The following is a 24757-nucleotide window of genomic DNA, read 5'->3' on the forward strand; positions in this document are numbered from 1 at the left end:
ACCTTACATATTAATAATTTAACATGACTGTTCTAAATGTTGGATTAATTTTGTTTTCCGAATGACTGCCTGGTCTCCTGAAAAAAAATGCAACATTTTCTTTAATCAGTAAGATTTCCAAGGCTGAATTTTAAAGTTGTATTAATTTAATGCCTCATTTGTTTCTCCTAGCATTCTCCGTCAGAACCCTTCCTTGAGAAACCAGTGCCAGACATGACTCAGGTTAGTGGACCGAATGCCCAGCTACTGAAAAGTGATGATTACCTTCCATCAATTGAGCAGCAACCACAGCAGAAGAAAAAGAAAAAGAAAAACAATCACATTGTTGCAGAAGGTCCCAGCAAAGGATTTGGCAAGGATGGCTTTCCTAGTGGGCTTGATAGCCAGGATCCTACCAGGAAATCTCTAGACTGTTCCCAGGAAGAGAAAAAGAAAAAGAAAAAACCCAAGGTGAAAAAAGAGCCGAAGGATCCAAAAGAACCTAAGGAGAAGAAGGAGCCTAAGGAACCCAAGACTCCCAAAACCCCTAAGATCCCTAAAGAGCCAAAGGAGAAAAAAGCAAAAAACACCACACCAAAACCCAAGGCCAACAAAAAGGCAAGGTATGTACTAGTAATTCCAATAAAAAATATATACGTTCTATTCTTAAAATAGATTTATGTGCTTTTGAAAACATATAGTACATATAACAATGGGAAGATTTTTTCTTTTTAGATTTCCAGAATACTTATTAGGACTAACTGACATGAACTAAAGTGACATTTACCCCTTCGTTGTTAGTAGTGGCACTCATTTTTTGTTTCCTTGTTTTATGTATGAAATGGCAGATACTTTAGGAATATGTATTAGTGGCATAGTTCTAGGCAAAGAATCATAATCTTTAATTTTCATCAATAATGCAAATTTTTGAATGAATTAAAAAGGAGGAATGCTGTTGTTACAAAACCCTTCCCTATCTTGCTTTTTCAACCTAATTAGAACAAGAATTGCTTGTCACACATAGCACTATAACACTTTAAAGGACGGTTTCAGATTCTGCTCAGTTATGTGAACAAAGATGTACTTGCTCTAATCTGTGGTGTGCATAGTTAATACAAAAGACAACTAAAGAAACTAGCATAATCTACCCAACTCCTTACTTTAGAAACTTGATTATAAGTCTTAGGTAAAGTCAACTCTTGGAGAATTGGAATGCAGTAGATGAAATTGTATCTTCCATGTCACAAAACATTAATATCAATCAATTTTTATTGTATATAGCCAAAGGCCTTTAGAATGGACGACAGAGAATAAAGGGAAACTTTCATCTAAAATCATACACGTAATCACAGTTTACAGTATAAAAAGAAATATACAACATTAAGATTTAAGATTGGAGTGCATTCACATAGCTGGAACGGAGCTTCTTGGCTGCCAGTGCAAATTTGGCTATCTGGTGTGTAATATATAGATGTTTATCTGCTAGGAGTTCAACTGTCACTTCCTTTGCAGATCGACCTGGAGGCCGATTAAGAATTGGCAGTATAAATGGGCATTGTATACAAGGGGCAAGTCAGCAGGTGGTGTGTGATGTCCTCTGCCTGATTGCACCCCATGAATACATTTGTGATCCATATGAGTAATTCCCCAGTATCTCCCCTCTAAATATGCCGAGGGCATCTGTTGAAATCTTCGTTCTACGAAGGCCCTGCGTAATTGTGGGAAAGTCAGAGTCTCAAAGTAACAGGGCCTTAAATGATTGGTCTTAATTTGGGAATACCAAGTAGAGTAGCGGGCAACAATGATGGATGCTCTGTCTTGGTTGGCATCCTGATCAAAAATCCAATTGCTAAGGTCACGTGGGCTAAGGGGTAAGTAGTTCTCAATTTGGAGATTATAAACCCTAAGCTTATCTTGAAACTTTTGTGCCCAGCCCTCTGTCCTTAGTTGCTCTAACCAGCAGAGCTTGAAGGCATTTAGCCTGCGCCAGTATCTCAGATGGGCTAGATCATTCTGGCTGTTAGCGAGGGAAGGCCCAACTCTGCTCTGATGTGGGCTTCCGGTGTCCCGCAGGGAAGCCCCAAAATCTGCCCCATAAAGTTATTTTGCAGGACCTCTATTTCAGATTTGACACCAATTCCCCATATCTCAGCAGGGTAGAGCATTTGGGCCATGATTTTAGAGACAAAGATCTTAATAGCTGGGTTGATTAACTGTCCGCCCTTTGAATGGAAGAACCTATATAGCTGCCCAGTAGAATGGGAAAGCATCAATAAGACTTTATAGTTGCCTTGGAAAAGGAACAAGTTTAATGAATGTGGCACAAACAGCTTTCCTTGCATTGATACCAAAATTAAGTGGATCACAGTTTTCTCATATATGTAATATACTTGGTGGAAGTAATTTGAGCTTTGAAAACAGGACTTACTTTTCATGAGCACAAATTGAAGAGAGCCTACATTATTTGGGGACAATAATTGTTACAGGTTTTGATCTACGGAAATGTTAGTCTTTTTGTACCTGCATTGAAACCATGAGGAAAACTGTCAGTGTTGTGGCCTAATCTTGTATTGAGGGGAAGGGATATGATATTTCATCCCAATGAATGATGCCCTTGAAATTATTTATTTATTTATTTATTCTTTTATTTAAAATATTTATATAGTTTATATTTTAAAAATACAAACAGAAATAATAACATGCAAACTCGACTGTTTATTTGTCTTTCTAAATACAAAAGGTGTCCTAAAATGAGGTTGATTTGTGTTACCCTGTCAAAGTTTGTGTGGAATTTCAGAACTTTCTATTGGCTGCATCTATGGAAGAAGCTTTATATCTGTTACTTCCAGGGCCTACCTCTTGGCTGCATGAGTGTGTTGCTGTACTTACTCTGTAATTAAGTGTTCTATTGTTAACACTGTGTATTGTCTGATAGAGAAGGGAAATAGCTAATGAAAGCTTAGGCCTATTGGAAAACACCCTGAACCATTATACAGGTAGCATGAACAAATTAAAAGTGTAGTGTTAATTATGGGTTTTAAACCTATTTATAAGTGCACATTTTAAAGCCTGTACTAATGCTAGCTTACTGAATTAATGGAAACTATGTTGAAAGTGGTGTAGCATCTGTGAGGAAAACTTGTTTTTATATGCCAGGTAGTGCCAAAGGCTAAGAAACTCATAATTGAATCAAGGTTTTAGGTTAATCAATAGGCTAAATCATTAATCTGCCAAGAACCAGTTACTGAACTGATCAGACCAATCATTTATTTTCTTGATAAGCTGCAATGCTACAGAGAAAGAAAATAATAAGAATACTAAAATCTATTCAACTAAGGATAAATTCTGAGCACTGTAGCATAACTAAGGGTGTGAGGCAGTTCTTTGCATGGGTAGCGAAGTGCAGGTGTGCAGCTGTGTCTGACGCCTGTCACCAGCTTGTAAGGATGTGTCCTTGAAGGTGGCAGTTGACTTACTTCACTTCCACTCAGACCCTAGGACACATCCTGTTGAATGATTGATCCTCCCACCCAAGTAAGGGTTGTATCATACACCTTGACAGAGACTACCCTGAATTAAGAACTGTCCTTCTCCCCCTATGGGAGCAACCAGTATGTAAGGGGGCAGGAAGAAGTTTGATATACATGGCAGCAGGATCTTTTGGACAGTTCTGAATGCTGCTTTGTGCATATGAAGCCACCCCATTGTGTCTTCTGCATGACAGGAAGGAATCGTTTATAATATATTGATCTTTGAATGAGAAACACTTTGGATATAATTATTGTTGGTATATAAAAACATGTAAGCCCTGCTTTATGCTTACAGTATTATCTTATTCCAATATTCTGTGGAAGAGTTAAGTGAGCATACATGCTATTAATGTCCATTCCTAATGAATTACAGCAGTTTCCAACTGAAAGATGCTTTAGGTGAAAAGAACATAACTCAGTGGTAGAGCATATGTTCTAGATTCAGATTCTGGCATCTCCAAGGTGGTCTGGAAAAGACCAGTGCATGGAGAATATGCACTGAAAGTCCATGTAGACTAGGGGCAGGGAACATAACCGTCCTGAACACAGAGAGACACACTTTGCCATTTTGCCAGGTGGGTGAGGTCCCCCATCTGTTAGTCACAATGTCATCAGATGACTTAAAAGTGAAAACAGTTACTTTGTGGCTGCAGCTTGAGCTCCTCCTACAGAGGAAGAGCCTTTGCATCATTACCTGCAATTTAAGCCAGCAATGCAAAAGGATACTTGTTCTTAAAGCAAGCCCCTGTAAGTGCAGATCCTAGCCATCTGTGGCTTTAAAGGAGGATTAGAGAAATACATGGAGGTTAAGACTATATGTGACTACTAGACATGGTGATTATACTCTACCTCCATAGTTCAGGGCAATATTCTGAATACCAGTGCTTGAAACCACAGGAGAGGAGAATGCTCTTTGGCTCAGGTTCTGATTACACCTGTTTGGCCATTGTGAGAACAGGATGTTGGACTAGATGTGCCGTTGGTCTGATCCAGTAGTCTTTCTTAATGTTCTTGCTGCAAGTGCCAATCAGCTGCTCATCGCTCACAAGAAGCCTACTGGAACCACCCTTGCTATGGAGTTCCCAATGATATTACAGTTGATCAGTGCTAGTTTTCTTTCACTGCCAACCAGTACTTTAAGGCTTCTGATTGTTCCTTGGCAACCATATTTCACATATTATGGCAGTTGGACATGGTTTGAGGAAAACAGCCACACAGACCAAATTGGGACCTATGCTGGAACCCAACAAAAATCATGTTAAGAACAAATTTCTGTTTTCCAAAACCTAAGGGCTGAAGAGCTACTTCTAAGAAGGATGGGCCAACATTGCTGGAACTGTTTTTTCTTTCTTTCCCAAAACGGGTATAGATTTTTCAGTATGTTTCACACCATTTTCCAGTGTTTCGACAATCTTATTTGGCTGTTTTAAAATGTTTTCTGCATTTAAATTTGGAAGCTATGAAAACCTGCAGTGTTCTGAGAGAGTGCAGATGACTATGAATTGACTCTTGTTGATAGCACTGAATTTGAATAGAATTAACCTTGAGAAATTGTGATGAGACCTATCAAGTAAAGGCAGAGCATGCTGGGAAAGTAAACTCTTGTGGTTTTCCTTGGTGTTTGTCACACCACATTTTTCTTATAGTATTTAATTGCAGAGATAATATAGGAAACAATTACTCTGAAACTCAAAACCATGAAAAAGTTTGTTCACAATTTTAGGACAACTGGTGATCAGACTGAAGCAACCTTTCTCAATGGTGTTTTGCAACTCAAAGAGACATGTGTAACTAAATATCCAACATTGATTAATATAAACAGGGATTGCAAATTGTATAATTCTGCTGCCTGTTGTGTATCTCAAATGTTCATTTTAGTAATTCTTCCAACTGCATTCCATTGCAGCCAAGAACTGAGTTGGTTGAGTGGTCTTCTGGATTGAGAAGTGTGTGGTTTTGTATGTGCCAACAAGCTTATAGTTACTACCCCAGAAGGGCTGCAGAAGTTTCAATAGAAAGCTTATATAGCTGATCCAGTGGTCCATGAAGGTTAAGGACATACAACCCTAGACAACTTTAGAGGAAGGGAGAAAGAAGATCATTTTCCTTTTTACTTGGGGACAGCTAGTAGGCTTGCTGCTGTTTTTGCACTTGAAGGATCTCTTTCCCTTCTCACCAGTGTGGTGTAGTGGTTAAGAGCGGTAGACTCGTTATCTGGGGAACCGGGTTCGCGTCTCCACTCCTCCACATGCAGCTGCTGGGTGACCTTGGGCTAGTCACGCTTCTCTGAAGTCTCTCAGCCCCACTCACCTCACAGAGTGTTTGTTGTGGGGGAAGAAGGGAAAGGAGAATGTTAGCCGCTTTGAGACTCCTTCGGGTAGTGAAAAGCGGGATATCAAATCCAAACTCTTCTTCTTCACCTGTAGGATGGAAGGATGGAAAGTGAAGTAATGTGTATCTATAGATTTACGTAGTGAAAGGTGGACCCAGGTAGTTTTGTCAAATTCATTTCCTGGGATAACTCAGTTGGTAGAGCATGAAACTCTTAATGCCAGGGTCATGGGTTCAAGCTCCACATTGGGTGAAAGAGTCCTGCACTGCAGGGGGCTGGACTAGATCATCCTCAGGGTCCCTTCCAACTCTACAATTCTATGATTCTGCTCCAGTGTCTCCTTTTCTTCTTTCTCCCTAGATTATTCATTGATTATTCATGGGAAAGACAGCATCTGAACAGCATAGTGATCTAGCCTCTGAATAGTCTGGGATTTGCACACCCAAACTCTGTAGCCTTTTACCTGTTGGAAGTTGGGGAGTGTAAAAGACCTAGGATAGTTTTTGGAAGATGGGAGAGAAAAGAAATAAGATAGAGTGGGAGGAGGAAGCAGAGCACTTGGGAATTCTGAGAGAGAGATTATCACTTTTCCACACTCTTCAAACACTTTCCTACTCATAGTCTATTCCTGTAAAAAGTTAGTATTCCAATACAATGCACGCTTGTTGGGACGCGGGTGGCACTGTGGTCTAAACCACAGAGCCTAGGGCAGGGATCAGCAAACTTTTTCAGCAGGGGGCCAGACTATATTTTGAAAATAAGAAGAATGAATTCCTATGCCCCACAAATAACCCAGAGATGCATTTTAAATAAAAGCACACATTCTACTCATGTAAAAACACCAGGCAAGCCCCACAAATAACCCAGAGATGCATTTTTAATGAAAGGACACATTCTACTCATGTAAAAAACACACTGATTCCTGGACCGTCGGCGGGCTGGATTGAGAAGGCGATTGGGCCGGATCAGGCCCCCGGGCCTTAGTTTACCTACCCATGGCCTAGGGCTTGCCGATCAGAAGGTCAGTGGTTCAAATCCCCACGACGGGGTGAGCTCCCATTGCTCGGTCCCTACTCCTGCTAACCTAGCAGTTCGAAAGCACATCAAAGTGCAAGTAGATAAATAGGTACTGCTCTGGCGGAAAGGCAAACAGCATTTCCGTGCACTACTCTGGTTCGCAAGAAGCGGCTTAGTCATGCTGGCCACATGACCTGGAAGCTGTACACCGGCTCCCTCGGCCTGTAGAACAAGATGAGCACCGCAACCCCAGAGTCGTCCGCGACTGGACCTAACGGTCAGGGGGCCCTTTACCTTTACAATGCATGCTTATAGGTAGAAATATAATTTAATGTATGCATGTGACTGTGAATCTAAAACTGCTGTGCAAATTAAGTTAGCTTACATATTCTGAGCTCTGAATGGGTGCTATAAAACTTTTTAAAACACAGAATTCTCTTTGCATTGGTGCAAGCAGGGCCCTTCACATATTAATGGAAGATGCTTGGGCAGTAGTGACCCCTTAAAATTGGATTTGACAAATTCATTGAAAATGAGGCTGCCAAGGGTTACTAATCACAATAGCTGTCTTCGCAAGCTAGGGAAGTCCCTAACTCATCAAGTGATTGGCTACCCTCACCTGGTTTAGCTGGCCAGTTGAAGCCATTTCCTGAGGTGTGGCTACAGTCACATGCCGACACACTTCTAGGAGCCACAGCTGGGGCCTGAGTGCAGGGTGGGGACCTAATATCAACAAACTACCCCACAAGGAGCACAACATGTCCCCCACCAGAGGTACTATCCCTCCTCTAACACCCCACAATAGGTTATACATACTAAAAAAAGTCCTCCTTGTGGTCTTCTCATAGGCATCTAATTAAACACTGGGAAACAGGACACTGGAAAAGATAGGCCTTTGGTCCAATCCAGCAGGATCCTGCTTACAGTCTTGCACCTCTCTATGATTTTAACATAGCTGTGGTGTGGGTGTGGGTGTGAATAAGCGAGTGTGTGAAAATATCTCAAGTACATCTCTCTACCTGCTATGCAATCTACTAAAAGATGCCTGAAAGATCTATGCACTTAGTATACCTGTATCATTGCAGTGTCCTTTAATATATGTCATTCTATGGAATAGAGTACATCTTGGTGAAGTGTGAAGGGAACCAAAGAGTACCAGAACTCTGGTTTTTTTTTTTTTTGTAAAATCTATCTTGTAGATAAAATCCTTATTTTTATTATTATCATGTTTAAGTGTGAAATGATGCTTAAGAGACATGAAGTTCAGTACCATCACAGTGATCGAAATTCCCATTGTTCTAGGTGCATTTTGTGACAGGGAATTTCATTAGTGTGAACAATTTCTGAGCTCTGAGTATTGGGGGCTGGGTGGGCTGGGGAAGCACTAGACCATGTGAAAAATCAACATAATAATTTAGCTGTTGTTCATTCATTTTCTGCTTTGTATTCTTGTTATTCAAAAAGCGCCTAGACATTTTGTTGTGCTCATAACCTAAGTTTAAGGGGCCATTTAGCTCCTAGCTTTCATACCTCAGTTTCTAAGACTGGTTGTTAGAAGTCATAGTTCCATTTTTCATTTGATCCAGCATCTGATTCATCAGTGCTTATTCAGTGTATCTGACTGGGGCCTGGATGCAAATAAACTGATTTCTAATTCTAGATAATCTCATTCTAAAGTAATCATAGTTATCAGGCTTTTTAATATGTTGGGAGGGGAAAATTGGGAATACCTGACACTGATGAAATTTATTCTCTCTGTAACTTAACCTTATATCTTGTGGATTCATTCTGGATCTGCTCTTGACATTGCCACATTGTGAATAGGACGACTTCTCATCAATTTGATTTTATGAGAATTCTTTAACCCTCTGTCATAGATAGCCCCTTTGAGTTTGGTCCTTGTACTATGCTTTACGTGTTTCTTTACTTGATTTTCCAGAGGTTCATAGAATCATAGAGTTGGAATGGGACCCAAGGGTCATCTAGTCCAACCCACTGCAATGCAGGAATTTGAGCTAAAGCATCCATGACAGATGACCATCCAACCCCTGTTTAAAAACCTCCAAGGAAGAAGAGTCCACCACCTCTCGTGGGAGACTGTTCCACTACTGAACAGCTCTAAATGATGCAGATCATTCTGTCCACATTCATACACAATACTGAACCAAACCATGGCTTAGCTGCTTAGCACAAACAAGAAAATGTACAGACTTCCAGAGAGATTGTCACTGCTTTGTTCCTCTCTAGTCATTCTGTTGTTGTGCTGAGTTATACCATTGTATTGCTTAGTGTGTCATCCTAATCCAGTCTCAGGGTTTAGATCTCGCAGACAAACTATGAGCTTCAAACCATAGGATAAACCTTGGTTACAACTTGTTATTTATTTGGAAAGAACTAAACCTGGCTTTGGGTGACATGCTAAGTCAAACCATGGTACAGCAGCAGAAAGACTGGGGAGAAGTGGCTGTAGTCTCCTCACCAGCAGTCCACATATTTGCTCACTCCTGCTAAGTCAGGGGTCGGCAACCTAAGGCCCATGGGCTGAAAATGGGCCTACAGAGGCCATTTAACCAGCACAGCATGGCGTGGGGTCTCTCTTCCGTGGTTCCGGAAATCGCTTCTGCGCATACCCAGACGCCAGAAATAGCTTCTGCGCAGGTGCGATTTTCAGCATCTGGGCACGTGCAGAAGCGATTTCCGGCACCATGGACATGGCACAGGTGTGATTTTTGGCGTCACGCTGTGCCGGCACAGCCCACGGAGGAGAGTGATCTGGCCCATGCCTGGTAAGCCTTGCCGACCCCTGTGCTAAGTCATGGTTTGGCTTAGGTAAAAGCCTGATCACACACTATCTCCTAACACAGAATGCTTGCTGATATTTTTATACATTTTTGGTATCCTCTGACTACTAACAGTGTTGTCAGCAAAATTTAATGTGCTGGTCTTAATGTACAGTCGTACCTTGGCTCCCAAATGCCTTGCGAGTCGAATGTTCTGGCTCCCGAACGCTGCAAACCCAGAATTGAGTGTTCCAAACATCTGACAGGGCTTCCGATTGGCTGCAGGAGTTTCCTGCAGCCAGCCTCCATTGTTGAATGTGCTGCAGAGGGAGGTTGTTTGTTTCCCCAGCGACATGTGACTGGCTGATTAGATTATCTGTCTGGAAACTGTAGAAACGGCTCCCTTTCCTTAAGAAGCTGTAGAAATGTGAGTTGAACCCCACAAAAACGGGGCTTTTCCTCTTTGCTTCCCCCCCCCTTTGCAAAAGAAGCTTTGCTTTCCCCCCTTTGCAAAAAAAGTTGCACAAATCTGAGCTGATCCTCAAAAAACAGGGCTTTTCCCTTTGCAAAAAAAGCTGCAAAACTTTTAGCTGATCCTCAAAAAAACAACAACAGGGCTTTTAGAGGAGGAAAACCAGAAAAAAAAATTCCCCCTTGTTTCCTCCTCTAAAAATGAGGTGCACCCTATGATCCGGTGCACCCTATGGAGCAAAAAATACGGTATATTGAGCCCATTGTACCTGAGATTATGCCTAGTTTCCCAGAGTCATTTTTAAAAAATGGTTTATGAAAGTATAGTTAACATTATTGACGATCTCACCATCACTGACCATTACAGTAGCAGGGTATTGCAGCATGCAGCATACAATATACCCCCCAAGCGGTAACACACTTATATAAATCAAGGCATCCATATTTACAAAGCATAGGAGCTAACTCCTAGGGGTAGATGTCCCCTCGCTCCCCCATAAACTATATGAGGGGGCCAGGCCCCCACAAAGTTGATTTGCATTGCCATTCAAATGGTGTGAGTGCACCACATCTTGTGATCAATTAAGTGGGGTGGGGCTTATCTGTTCCCCCCCCCCCAAAAAAAAATATTTTATTCAAGTTGGCACCCCTCAAGCTGGCATGGATGGTGAATGTTGACCATCTAAGCATAAGAAATAAAACCCCACTAGATGATGCAGAAGACCCACAATTGGAGACCCACAATTGATTAGTCCCCGTCCCAATGGCCAAAGTGTTTCCTGTATATAGGTATAAAGACATTTTGTATTAAGCAACTAATAAGCTGAAATGATGATGATGATGATGATGATGATGATGATGATGTTGATGTTCTCAAGGTTTCATAGAGAGCTACTCTTGGTAAGTGCCTGAAGATTGTAGAATACACACACACAGAGAGAGACAGAGAGAGAGAGAGAGAGAGAGACTCGAACTAGACTCTCAAACTTGATTGGCTAGCCTTTTGATGGCAGGGCTCGAGCAGTAAAGAGTGTTGTGTTTTAGCACCTGTTTGTTTAATTTAGTAATTACAAACTTGTTTAATATGTGAATTCTTTGTTTTTATGTATAAATGATGATGGCAGTGTTGCCTGTCCTCGAGCTTCGGAAAATTTGTAGGATAAGCTTGTAAACAAATATATCTCCAATTACATCAAATGCTAATTTTACTGCTTAAGCAATGGTTGATTTGGCCCTGTTGGTTGTTTCTGTCTCAGCTGCATGTTTGGCAGTAGTTGCTTTTGTAGTTCCTGCCATTGAGGCCTTTTCTGCTGTTGTGTTGCTAACTATTCTTTTTAGTGTTCCCTGTATTTCTTTATCTCTAACCTTATTTTACTAGTGTGCTATTTTGTCCATTCCGCATCATTATACCATACTTGACAGAGCTTATCCATGTTGCATAGGATGTCTTAATTTAGGCTTGATTCTGTGCATGTGTGAAACATCAAAATATCTTGCTACAGCAGCTCTCAAAATACTTGTAATTTGCCCCCTATATATTTTTTAACAATAAATAATACTTGTAAGAGCAGTGCACTCTCCAGTTGTCCCAAATGTACTAATTATGAATACAATGATTAGGTGTATGAATGTTATTGTGTGCATGCAGATAATGGCTGGGTTTTTTTGGGGGGGGGCATATGTGCAGTACCTGCAGGTAAATGTGGCTATGAATACTTTCAGGATGCCTTTGAAATTGGACTATAAGTAATTGTTGCCCATTGTAGATAGTTAATGTTCCAAATCAGCAGGTGAAATCTATATTGTTTTATCACCAAGCTGAAGACCTGAAGCTGAGACAGAGCATATCTTCAACTTTTCTTTCTAAATTGCCTGCTACAGAATGCAGACAATCCGTATTAAATTGTTTCCTTTAATTCGAGTATTTTATTAAACAGATAGGTTTCCTAGGCTTGGCTATTTGTCTGAAATTTGGAGTCGAAATAAATTGGATTCTAGGTGTGTTGTCTTGCCTCTCATATGAATAGTGTGTGTTTGTGCTTCTGTTTCAAAGGAATATAACAACTATTGGAAGTCCTATGTCAGAATACTGCATAGGGAGGGAAGTTGAATTATATAGGTCATGGATGAGCAGAAGGTAAATCAGCATCTACTGGATGGCTTGCAGTAGATTTATAAAGATTCCCAACTTTCAATCAGTCAACAATAGCAACAATAAAGCAGAAACAAAAAAATAGGCTGCTGAAATGAATAAAGCTTGGGCAGAAATTAGGATTGAATTTTTGTGTGAAAGTATAGAGCTCAGTCCTGTGAACGAAAACAAATTCCTGGGCTGAGCATGTGTTTGGAGGCACCCTGCTTTTTAATTGTATGCCTGTCCCCCTGAGCCAATATTGTGCACTTCGCTATGGATGGTGGATGTTGAGGTTCTAGTATAAAACAAAAGTAGATTCTGCAGAACTGAAGTCTATCTACACTTGAGGTAGGTCGCCTGTGATGAAAATGTTTTAGTTCATACTCTTGCTAGCTAGAAGGGAAGAAGCTTTCTGAATATACAGATACTCTACTTAAATTTCACTATGTGGCTTGCATGAAACCTCCTATGTTGCAAGCACTTGGAGATTCTTTATGTCCTGAACAATAGAAAAGACGGAATCATTAGCACTTTCTAGCCTTTCAGCAAATTGACATTTTATCAAACCTGCCCTGTGCTGTTCTTCAATATGTTACGCCAGTTACTCAAATGCAGTAGTGCACCCAGGGTACACTAACTGTTATTAAATTAAATGGTATGCTTAGCTCTGATTTATAGAGGTCACCAGCAAAAAGCACTAGCCTGTCAACTTGCTTTACCTGGCAGCAGCTCAACTACGACAGGCTTACCTTTGATTTAAACAAATTTGAGAAATATGTAAAGTTTGGGAAGCAGTTTTGCACTGATTTGATAAAAGAAACCACAAAATGCTGCAGCGCAGGTGTTGAGAATGTTTGAAAGCTGATTGAGGGAAGCAGATGGCTTTAGTCAGTGGCATCCAGCCAAAAGAGCAGGTGCTGGTCATGTGACCACTGGTTACCAGGGTAATCTGATTGCTCTTGGCGTGCAGATGAAAGGAAAGGGGCCCAGTGTTCAGCTGTAGTATTGTATAATTTGTGGCAGTTAGAGCGGAAATAAATGCTGGAAATGGAGCCTCATAGTAGGGGAGACTTCTGTCCATGTGTAGTATGCACACTAGGGCAGTTGCAAAAGGAACTGTTGTACAGATTGATTTTAAAAAAATTGTCTTGCATTCCTTCTAAAGATATCAAACATTCTTAGTAATGTCAGGTTCTCATAGACATTGTGTGTGTGCGTGTATATTGTTCTTCATAATCTGAGTTTTTGAAATTATTTAATAAATATTTAAAATCTGTATTCTTCAACTTCTATATTAAAAAAGAAATGGAGCACTTAATTAAGGTACCTCATGTTATAGACCTTTATATGAAACAGTGTTTTCAATTTATAAATGTTCAAATATCTCCTGTCTTATTTTTCTTCTGACGTTAATTTTGAGTATTTAGGTTAAAAGCCACAAATATAATTGCCAGAAGCAATGAATGTAGGCGTTTTAGGAACTTAGAATTGGGAAGGGGGACAGAAGTGAATACTGGATATGTATGCTATTTCATCTTCATGATACAGTTGCACTTTTACACACAAGAACCTGTATGTGTGAGAGCGGGAGGGAAAGAGAAAGAATGAGAATTGCAAAATGTATCAGAGGAATGACACCTGAGCATTCATAAGAATTTTGATAGGAAAGCTGCTTCCATAGAAAATACTCCTAACATTCACATTGAGCTGACTCAGAATTTTATTTCTTTATTGTTTTACACATTGTGCACATGGTATTCAAAAACCTCAAGTTGAAGATAATTGTAGCTTTGAATTCTAGCATGGCTTTGATATGTTGAAGGGGAAGCACCTAACCCTGTTCTGGCAAGTAAAGACTTCTACCTGCTTGCTGCCGGCATTCTGAGGTCAGAGTGAGTGTATAGCCCTCAAACCTTACTGGTTTTAGGAGAACCAGGACTTTCTTTACTAGGGCAGGATTTTCCTGCATGTCATCCAACTCTATCCTTTCCCCCATTTTAATGCCAAGGCACGTCCTGTGGTATGATTCCCACTTTTAGAAAGATGAAGACTTATAAAAGAGAAAAAAGAACAACACAAGCCCTTAACATACACAGGTTTTGTGTAATTTAATCACTAATATATCCAAGATTGGTCATTTTGAATACTGTTATAAATCACCCCACTCTAAGCTCCTGTGTGTCTAATAGGCACTGGCTGTTGAGCTAGCATGCTTTAAAAAAAAAAAGGTTTGTGTTCTACTGGATGAAGCTAGTAGAAAAGTATATTGCAGAGATTTAACAGGTAGTAGTAATAGGATGCATTTAATACATTTTTGAAGACAGGAGTCCCTGGCGTGCTCTGCTCCATGGGGTCACGCAGAGTCGGACACAACTAAACGACTAAACAGCAAATACATTTTTAAAATTTTGAATTAGGTTGGGGTTATTGAGGTAGATATGATGAAATGGTTTCAAGTGTGTTCCATTCCATGTGGTGTAAAAAGCTTTGTTTATTCAACCACTCACGTTTTAGTAACAAGAAACCAGAATTGGAATCCAATGCTGTGAAGAAAAAAGTCAACAAGGGAAAAGAAGGTTCTGAAAACTCAGATTTAGAAAAAACACCACCAGGGTCACCACATCCTGAAGAAGATGATGATGCAGGAGTTCAGGTAATACCACTGGTTATATTTTCATGCATAATTATAGAGCACAATGGTCTCATTTAGAAATAACAGTGAACTGTGGCTTAGTGTTAGGAGAAAAAGCAACAGTGAGCCTTGAGCTTGTGTGCTCCCCTTCCTTCTCTAGCACGGCTAGGATTCTAGAAGGGGGGCCACTGTGCTTCCTCCTCTCCTATTATTCCTACCTTATGCATCACATTTTAAGACAATTTCTAATCAATAAGAGGACTTGTGCTCTTTTTATTTAACTAAATTATCTTACTGGCCTTTGATGAGAAGCTCTGCCAAAAGCTTTTTCAAAATCCAAGTATATAATGCCTACTGAGTCACTTCATATATATTTTGGTTGACACTCTCAAATATTCCTAAAAATTTAGTGAGTCAGAAACCAATTCTCTCTTTTCCAAGTCTTGTTCAAGAACAGTCCTCAACTTCAGAGTCTTTTCAGTTGCTCTGCATCATCTATAAAGATGCAAGTTAGACATGAGACCTCAAGCTTTTTAATAGATCCAAAGATTGTACAGTGGTACCTTGGTTTTCGAGCGTCTCAGAAGCCGAACATTTTGGAAGCCGAATGCTGAAAACCCGGAAGTAATTGCTTCCGTTTTCAAATGCACCTCGGAAGTCGAACGGCTTCCGCTGTGTGTTTTCTTCTTTTTTCTCCATTGACTTCATTAGCTGCCCTTTCCTCCTCGGTTGTCAAACATTTCAGAAGTCAAGCAGTCTTCTGGAATGGATTACATTCAACAACTGAGGTACCACTGTATATCTCTTGTTTTCTCTTCTCTGCCCTAAGGACAAGCAGCAGCAGTTTTGGAGTGAAACACTTACAACCAAGGTCTTTCCATCTCCAGTCACCAAGTTTCAGGGGACAATAGGCTTCTCAGTTAGGTGGCTTCAAAATTGGCTATTGGGGCTGTTCAGAAAGTAGTGTTGAATGCAGAATCTAACATTCTCCATAATTATTCTAAAAATGCAGCAGTATATACAAATTTATATTTGAAACTGGGCAACGCATGGAAAAATGGGAATATAGTAGTGATCATTGACCAGGTGGTTTATAAAAAGATTTCTAAACCAATTTTCAGGATATAAATGCTCTCACGAGACAGTTTACAGTTCTAAAATCAAATGTGATAATATATAAAAATAGCAATTTTAAAATGCATGCATCCTGTAAAATGACCAGTAAATCTGAAGCACAGCAGTTAATGAAATGCAGAATGGTCCTGTCCCCTCCTGCCACTGGTGCCTCCGTGGTAGGTGGCTAATCCAGGAGCAGCCCCAAGTTGCACACCTGCCTCTTCATAGGAAGAAGAGTTTGGATTTGATATCCCGCTTTTCACTACCCGAAGGAGGCTAACATTCTCCTTTCCCTTCCTCCCCCACAACAAACACTCTGTGAGGTGAGTGGGGCTGAGAGACTTCAGAGAAGTGTGACTAGCCCAAGGTCACCCAGCAGCTGCATGTGGAGGAGTGGAGACACGAACCCGGTTCCCCAGATAACGAGTCTACCGCTCTTAACCACTACACCACACTGGCTCTCGAGTGGAGTTGCTGTATTAATACAATATCTGCAGGGCTACAGGTTCCCCAACTCTGGTATAGATGTTGACAAACCATGGGGAACTAGGTACAGTAGAACCTCGAGGCACACTGAAAGCCTCTGGTATAGGAGTAGAACAGAAATCTCCCAGCACCACCATCTAGATCCATTCCCCACCATGGTCAGTGGTATACAAAGCTGCTGTGAGGTGCAGCAAAACCAACAGGGTCACACTTTTCACATTGATTCCCTGGTGTAAATCATCTACCAAGGTGATTTCTGTCCCAAAACCAAAAATCAGAAAAGTCTGTAGCTGGGAACATTCATCTTCTTGGAACGTCATTAAAAATGGTAAATTTGAGATTGGGTGATTAATTTTCCAGAGCCAGTGGATTTAAATTTGTTGTCTTTATAATGATTTTACCACTTCCACCTTCATGGTAGCTGGAATTAGACCTGGTTGCATTTCTCCTGAAGGAACAAGTATGTAATCTGCTCCTTGATTCAACCTTTCAGGCATTTCATAGACCACCAGCTCTAAAGAAGCTGCACTGGGTGCCAATATGCTTCAGTTTGCATTCAAGGCAATAGTGAAGATGCTTAGACTAAATAGCTTGGGTCCTCAGTACCTGAGGGAACACCACATATATTCCTGCCCAAGAATTATGGCCTGCTGGTGGGTGGCAGCCCTACTCACATCCCACCTCTGGGAGCTGTACAGAGAGTTCTTTTTGCTGTAGTGACCCTGTTACGGAATGTTCCTGCCTTGGAGGCCCAGCTGTCCCTGTTGTTGGCTATATTTCACCACTAAGTTAAAACCTGGCTTTTTACTCAGGCATTTGGGTCATGTGGGGGGTAGTTCAGTGTTTGACCAGTGTTATTCATTGCTACTGAATATTTTTATGCTGAATATGGCTATTATGAACATGGCTATTACAAATTATTATATTTGTATTTTTTGTGTGCAGGAATTGTTGTTTTTTGCCACCCTGAGATGAACTAATGGGCTAGATTAGAAATATTTAATAAATACCTAAATATTTAAATAAATAAGTAAACAAACTACATAGTTCCTTAACAGGGTCTGTATAGATACCCAGTCTTAGCAGATTTTATTAGCAAAGATGAGCAAATCCAGTGTGCCAGGTGATTGATTTCAATGCTCCAAGTAGCTTGTCAACATCCTCAGGCTGCACAAGCTGAAAATAATAATAATTATTATTAATAATAATAATGGCAGGACCACATAGTGGTCTGGCTGCATCCCTATTGGGTTCTGAACATACTAATAGTTTTCTTCTGCAAAATGCAACAAGTAGGCACACAATCTTCTGTCCTGCCGCCACTTTCCATCCTTGGTAACATGGTTGTAGTAGTAGGGTCCTTTAAGTTCCTGGGCTCTATAATTTCTCAAAACTTAAATTGGTCAGGCAACATCAACAGTATTATTAAAGAGGTCCACCAGAGGTTGTATTTCCTGCGTCAACTAAGGAAATTTAAATTGCCCCAGGAAGTGTTGATCCAGTTTTACAGATGCATCATTGAAACTGTCCATAATTTTAATGGTAGGTTTATTGTAGCTGTGAGAGACAGAATAACAACAGGAAAACCCCCAGAAACCCAGAAGACAAAAGTCAGAGATTGATCTGCATTATAATGATTGAAATAAGTATTTGATCCCCTATCAACCAGCCAGATGTCAGGCTACCTGGTATCTTCACTGTATGTAACGAGCTGAGATTAGAAGCACCTGCTGTAAAGGAGAGGTCTTACCTGTAATCCCGGCTTGTTACAGTACCTGTACAAAAGACACCTGTCGACAGAAGCAATAAATCCAGCAGATTCCGAAGTAGCCACCATGACCAAGACCAAAGAGCTGTCCAAGGATGTCAGGGACAAGATTGTAGATCTGCACAAGGCTGGTCTGGGCTACAAGTCTATTGCCAAGCAGCTTGGTGAGAAGGTGACAACAGTTGGTGCAATAATTCGCAAATGGAAGAAACACAAAATAACTGTCAACCTCCCTCGACCTGGGGCTCCATGCAAGATCTCATCTCGTGGAGTTGCAATGATCAGGAGAACGGTGATGAAGCAGCCCAGAACTACATGGGGGGAACTTGTCAATGATCTCAGGGAAGCTGGGACCATAGTCACCATGAAAACAGTTGGTAACACACTACGCCGTGAAGAACTGAGATCTTGCAGAGCCCGCAAGGTCCCCTTGCTCAAGACAACACATGTACAGGCCCGTCTGCAGTTTGCCAATACACACCTGAATGACCCAGAGGAGAACTGGGTGAAAGTGAAGTGGTCAGATGAGACCAAAATCAAGCTCTCTGGCATCAACTCAACTCTCCATGCTTGGAGGAGGAGGAATGCTGCCTACGACCCCAAGAACACCATCCCCACCGTCAAACATGGAGGGGAAAATATTATGCTTTGGGGGTGTTCTTCTGCTAAGGGGACAGGACACCTTCACCGCATCAAAGGGACGATGGACAGGACCATGTATCGTCAAATCTTGGGTGAGCACCTCCTTACCTCAGCCAGGGCATTGAAAATGGGTCGAGGATGGGTATTCCAGCATGACAATGACCCAAAACACATGCCCAATGCAACAAAGGAGTGGCTCAAGAAGAGGCACATTAAGGTCTTGGAGTGGCCTAGCCAGTCTCCAGACCTTAATCCCATCGAAAATCTGTGGAGGGAGCTGAAGGTTCGAGTAGCTACACATCAGCCTTGAAATCTTACTGACTTGGAGAGGATCTGCAAAGATGAGTAGGACAAAATACCTCCTGAGATGTGTGCAAACCTGGTGGCCACCTACAAGAAATGTCTGACCTCTGTAATTGCCAACAAGGGTTTTGCCACCAAGTACTAAGTCATCTTTTGCAAAGGAATCAAATACTTATTTCACTCATTATAATGCAGATCAATCTCTGACTTTTGTCTTCTGGGTTTCTGGGGGTTTTCCTGTTGTTATTCTGTCTTTCACAGCTACAATAAACCTACTATTAAAATTATGGACTGGTCATTTCTTCATCAGAGGGTAAATGGGCAAATTTAGCAGGGGATCAAATACTTTTTTCCCTCACTGTATGTATAGGTAGCATGAAAATCTCTACCTGTATATGGAATCTTCTAAAGCGAAATTTCTCCAGGAGGCACACTCTGGCCTCTTTCCTGTAGTGCTCTGGCACCTGTGGCATCTAGTATAGATTTCTTCTATTTTTATTCGATTTATTGGAAAGTTTTAATTGTGCTTCATAATGAAAAGCAGAATCGTTTCCCATTCTGTAGAATGGGTGGGGCACCTGCTTTTATGATAAGGCCCTTGAATTCCTTCCTTCCCTCTGCTTTCAAAGGGGAATAGATTTCTCTCTCGAGGACTATAGCCCTGCTAATCAATAGGATGAAATTTTACAATGCAGGATGGTTTTTTTCTTTTTCAGAAGAGGCGCTCTAGCAGGCAGGTTAAGAGAAAGCGTTACACAGAAGACCTTGAGTTCAAGATTTCTGATGAAGAAGTTGATGATGCAGATGGTGCTGGAAGAAACTCCCCTTCAAATACTTCTCAGTCTGAGCAACAGGTCTGTTCATATTTATGCTCTTCAAATGGGTTAGACTGAAAATTCTCTATAACCATTTAGGCTGTAAAACATTTAAGTGTTGACTTTGCTTCCAAGGGACTTCCATCTCAGCTTGGCTCAACATGCCAAAGGAAATTAGTTGTTTAGGTTCTTAAAGGCTGTGCTCATTCAAGTTTTCTTTACAAGCCTACAATATGTAATTCAACACAATTTAGTGAAATTAATGGTCTCTGTTGTAAAGCCTAAAACTAGGCTCCAAGGAGACTGAATTTACCTCTGTGAATTCAGTGGTCTGGCTTCTATGACTTAATAAACCACTTAAGCTTGTCTCCTGCTGTCAGGCACTATAAGAACCCCTTTATGAAATTACTGTCTTGTAGTAACCAGCAGGATATGCTTTATTTTCTATGTAATGTAAATGATGGATAAAATAGGTTGAATAAAATGAAGGGCGATAATGTGAAATGACTCCTTTAACAATTTTTTTGTAGTAGTTTTTTAATGTCTCTGCTTCACTTAACTAACTTGGGAAACCATTGCTGAAAGTGCGTGCACACTTAAATATTAAATTGGTAATTCATATGTTAAGTTTTCTTAAATTTTATTTCTGATATCTTGAGCTGAATATCTCCAAGAGGAGGTGTGTGGATAAGGAGCATCAATATTGCTTTGAAATTTGACGTTTTTGATCAGGTACAGAAGAATTTATTCCTATTCTCTGCAAAACTCAGGGTGTCATTATTACTGCAAAGCTATGTAACAACAAAATGACAACAACAAAATTTCCTTAAGATGCTTTCTGGATCAAATCTTTGGTCCATCTACTCCAGAACTTGCTTCCCAACAGCAGTCAGCAAGATGCTTCCAAGCATGAAAGCTGGATATGAAACTGGAAGCATAATGCTTCTGAACATGAAGATACCATATAGCCATGTGACTAATAGCCATTCATATCCTCATGGATCTATCTGCTCTTGATTTAAAAGATACCTGAGTGACTCTTACAACATCTTGTTTTAGTGAGTTCTATAAATTGTGTGAAGAAGTACTTCCTTGTGTCTATCCCAAATCAATTATTAATCAAATTTGTAGAAAGCAGTGTGTGTTAATTGTGTTGTGCTTATTTTCTTGCCTATTAATGTTCCTCTTTGTAAAGTGGTGACACTGAATTCTAGCATTTGGAGTGAAGAAGAAAAGCTTCTCACTCATGCTCAAACAGTCTTCACACCATAAATAATTTTAATGACCTGCATCATGTGCCTTTAGACATTTTTCTCCTGGTAGATATAGGCCAAACCTATTGGCTGTGAATTTGTGATTAACTTAGAGCCACCCATTGAGCCTCATGGCCAAGTGAGGATTTGAACCTGATCTTGGTGATAGTCTGACTCTAACTGCTATACCACACTGGCTCTTACAACTCATGATGGCTATATATTACCTCCTGTACCAGGCATTTTACATACGAATGCCAGTTGCTAGGGTTCATGAATAGGTGAGTGTTATTACACTCATGTACGTTTTGTAAGCTTCTCATAGACATTTGGTTGCCCACTATGAGAACATAGTACTGGACTCAGTAAGCCGTTGGGCTTCTCCAGTATAGCTCTTCTTAATGTTGGTAGCTCCAGAGGCATAAGCTCTCTTCCTCCTTTTTTTCCTTTTCCTCCAGTTCTTTATCCTTCTCTTTCAGTTTCTCTTGCTCCTTTTCAGCATGTGAAACACTGCTAAATATATATACACAGGGAATCCATGGAAATGTGGGAAACAAGAGATAGTCTAGAGTTTATTTATTTATTATTTTGCTTCTTGGTGGTTTTTCAGACACGGGAGGAGTCGGAGAAAATGGGTGTGTGTGGTAATAACATGAATATCAATTCTGCCCCAGCTACCATTAACTTGGCAACACCAGAAAAGGAGTGATAAGCTATTTTCTTAAAATTTGTGCCACTGAACTGAAGTCCATAATGTTCACCCTCATATTGAAAGAAAGCATCAGGATCTCTATAATCAGATTGGTTGCTCCTTTGCACTTTTTTCACCTATGTAACTACTGTGAAATGTTTAATTGTAGGAATCTGCTGATGCTGAAGGTCCTGTTGTAGAGAAAATCATGAGTAGCCGTACAGTCAAGAAGCAGGTAATTTAAACAAAACAAAACTTCATATCTCAGTGCTTGTTTATTTCATAATTGCTAAACAAAAAAATGGATTTCACAAGTGGTTTTAAAACCTGTATATGCAACTGAAAATGCATGTTTAATCTGCCTATCCCACTAGATTAAATGAAGGTGATTTTTAAATGAGTGGTTTAAATCACTACTTAATAATGAGCAAGGTACTGTGCAAGGAAATTGGAAAATGGGAAGCTCACAGTAAAAGATGATGAAACACCACAAAACAGCTTCCTTAGACAAATAGCAACAAAATACTGGGGGGAAATACTGATTGGGACACTCCATTATTGTAATAGTGGGATCTTTATAGGGAGGTATTATTAGATGTATATTTTTGCAAGTGTTATCAGAACCTGTCATGTGAACATTTGAGACTTGACAAGTTCTGTATGCTGCTTGTTCACTGCCTTTTGTTCCTGTGATATAACTCACTATTCCAAGAACATTTAGCCTGGATTAATGTTTAACTCACAACATCAAATACTTTTTCTGCATTTGTACAAGGAGGCACAAGATGGAGGCATTCAGAAACCTTCAGTTTTGCTTTGGAGCATTAAATGTGGTTAATACTAAGTAGTGTAAGTTTTGCTCCAGTTTTTAGAATATTTTTAGTATAATTACTAGTTTCTTTTTTAAAAGTATTTTTTATTAAAGATTTTCTTGATTTACAAGGGTATGTGCAATGTATGTGTAAATCAAGAAAATCTTTACTAAAAATACATTTTTAAAAAGTTTCTGCTTTTGAAAGTTGCCGCTTAGGCAATCTCTCCCATGTTGCTCTTGTAATAATCAGCTCCCCATCCCTTCTTAAAAGAAAATGATTTTAGCATATTTTACTGTCTTTCCTCCAAGTTTTGTTTGAAGTGAAGGGTTCTTCCACTGCAAAAACTTTCCCCTGAACATTAAGGGTCATTCCAAGATATTTACAGCAATAACGAACACACACAAAAAACTCAGGAGAAAAGCATTGACAACATTTATACAGGAGATCCATCATTAAAATATGAGATATATATGACAAATGCAAAGCAAGGCAAGGAAAGGCTTTTTTTGGTTCAGCTTGTGTCGAAAAGCTTGTGTCTAGCTTCAGTTCAGCATTGAGAATTAGAATAAAGAGAGTGATTGGTTGGATTTCCCTTTTGAGAGGACTTACTGTGAGATACTTTGGAATTATTTGTATGTTGCTAATAGGTTAATTTGTATGAATAGTGAATATTACAGAGTTTTCATGAGGTCAGGTTATTATGGGATTGCTTTTTACTGCGAACTCAGTGTGTTATTTCTTTGAAGTAGTTGACTTGGCTTAAATGGTGCTTGTTGAATTTAAAGCAATATATCTTTGCAGTTAAAGATGCTTGACATCTGTCTCATTTAAAACAGAGATTTTGCCCTTTCCCCCCAGTGCATGTAAAACATACAAAGTGGTATGTTATAACATCTGAACTTGCTACAAGGTATTCAACATATGCAATATACAGTTAGTCTCTTGATTGTGTTCCAATGGCAGCAGATTTTTTTAAAGTAACTTTTCTTTGACAAACATAGGCATATTAAGAAACTTGTTACTAACTGATAGACTATGGTAGGAAAAGTTAAGGAGAAAGTTTTTTTCAGATAAATAATGTAACTGTTCCATTTGAGAAGTTTTCAACGTGTTCATCAGGTGTAACAAGAGTTAGAATGAAATTATTAAGGAAAATTAAAGATGAGGCTATCTAAAGGGGGAATAATATTTTAAATAATTGAATACTATTGTACTGAACACTTGTAAATGGTTTAGCTGACTTGTATAAAACAAAGCTATTTTCAATTTATTAAAAAGCCAAATTGATCTTTAACGAATAAGTTGAAGGAAATGAAAGTGGGAGGATTTACTGGCTGGCTGGCTGGCTGGCTGGCTGGCTGGCTGGCTGGCTGGCTTGCTCACTCTCCCAAGGTATCGCTCCAGGAGCTTTTTGAAATGTAAACTTTTTTGAGGACAACTGCAGCATTGTATATTCTGAAGTACCCCTCAACAATTGTGGGGTCAGTTGTCCTCTGATATTTATCTGCCTCCACATCTTCAGTATTTTGAAATGTATTGCTTCTGAAGTGAAAAACAGAGATGAATAGAACCACAGGAGTAAATTTTACTGTAAGGATCAATTCTACTCTTTAGTAAAATGTTGGCTTTAACACTCTCATAGAACCAACTTGCAATATTGTATTCATATTTTTAATACACATGGGGTGGAAATCTTCTTAAGACTGTTGAGGGATAATAGGTCCCTTCAATTATTTACTATGGATCCAGTGCATTTTGGGTTTCTGTTTTGCTTTCTCTTATATTTTGTCCCCCAGAGCTTCCTGATAGCCCAATAAGGAGTTTTTAAGTTGTCACTGAGGAAATACAGTGTTCCCCAGTTGTTTGCAATTTGTGTTACACTATTTTTATAGAATATGACACCAATAAAATATAATTAGTTTGTCAAACTAGAGTCATAGTGAAATCATTTATTAACTTTATTTTTCAGCTAAGAGTTGGGTGTGAGACCAAT

At 39.9% G+C, this 24757-nt stretch overlaps 1 protein-coding gene across 1 annotated transcript in view; it reads left to right on the forward strand.

The window, feature by feature from the left end:
- CHD7 (chromodomain helicase DNA binding protein 7) overlaps window positions 1-24757 on the forward strand; it is a 140566-nt gene that overhangs the window by 66603 nt on the left and 49206 nt on the right. Inside the window, 4 exon segments of the mRNA XM_033155291.1 lie at window positions 172-602; window positions 14758-14896; window positions 19907-20044; window positions 22119-22184. Of these exon segments, the coding sequence (XP_033011182.1) occupies window positions 172-602; window positions 14758-14896; window positions 19907-20044; window positions 22119-22184 (774 nt within the window).

This window comes from Lacerta agilis, chromosome 7 (assembly GCF_009819535.1).
Source record: "Lacerta agilis isolate rLacAgi1 chromosome 7, rLacAgi1.pri, whole genome shotgun sequence".
Taxonomy (NCBI): domain Eukaryota; kingdom Metazoa; phylum Chordata; class Lepidosauria; order Squamata; family Lacertidae; genus Lacerta; species Lacerta agilis.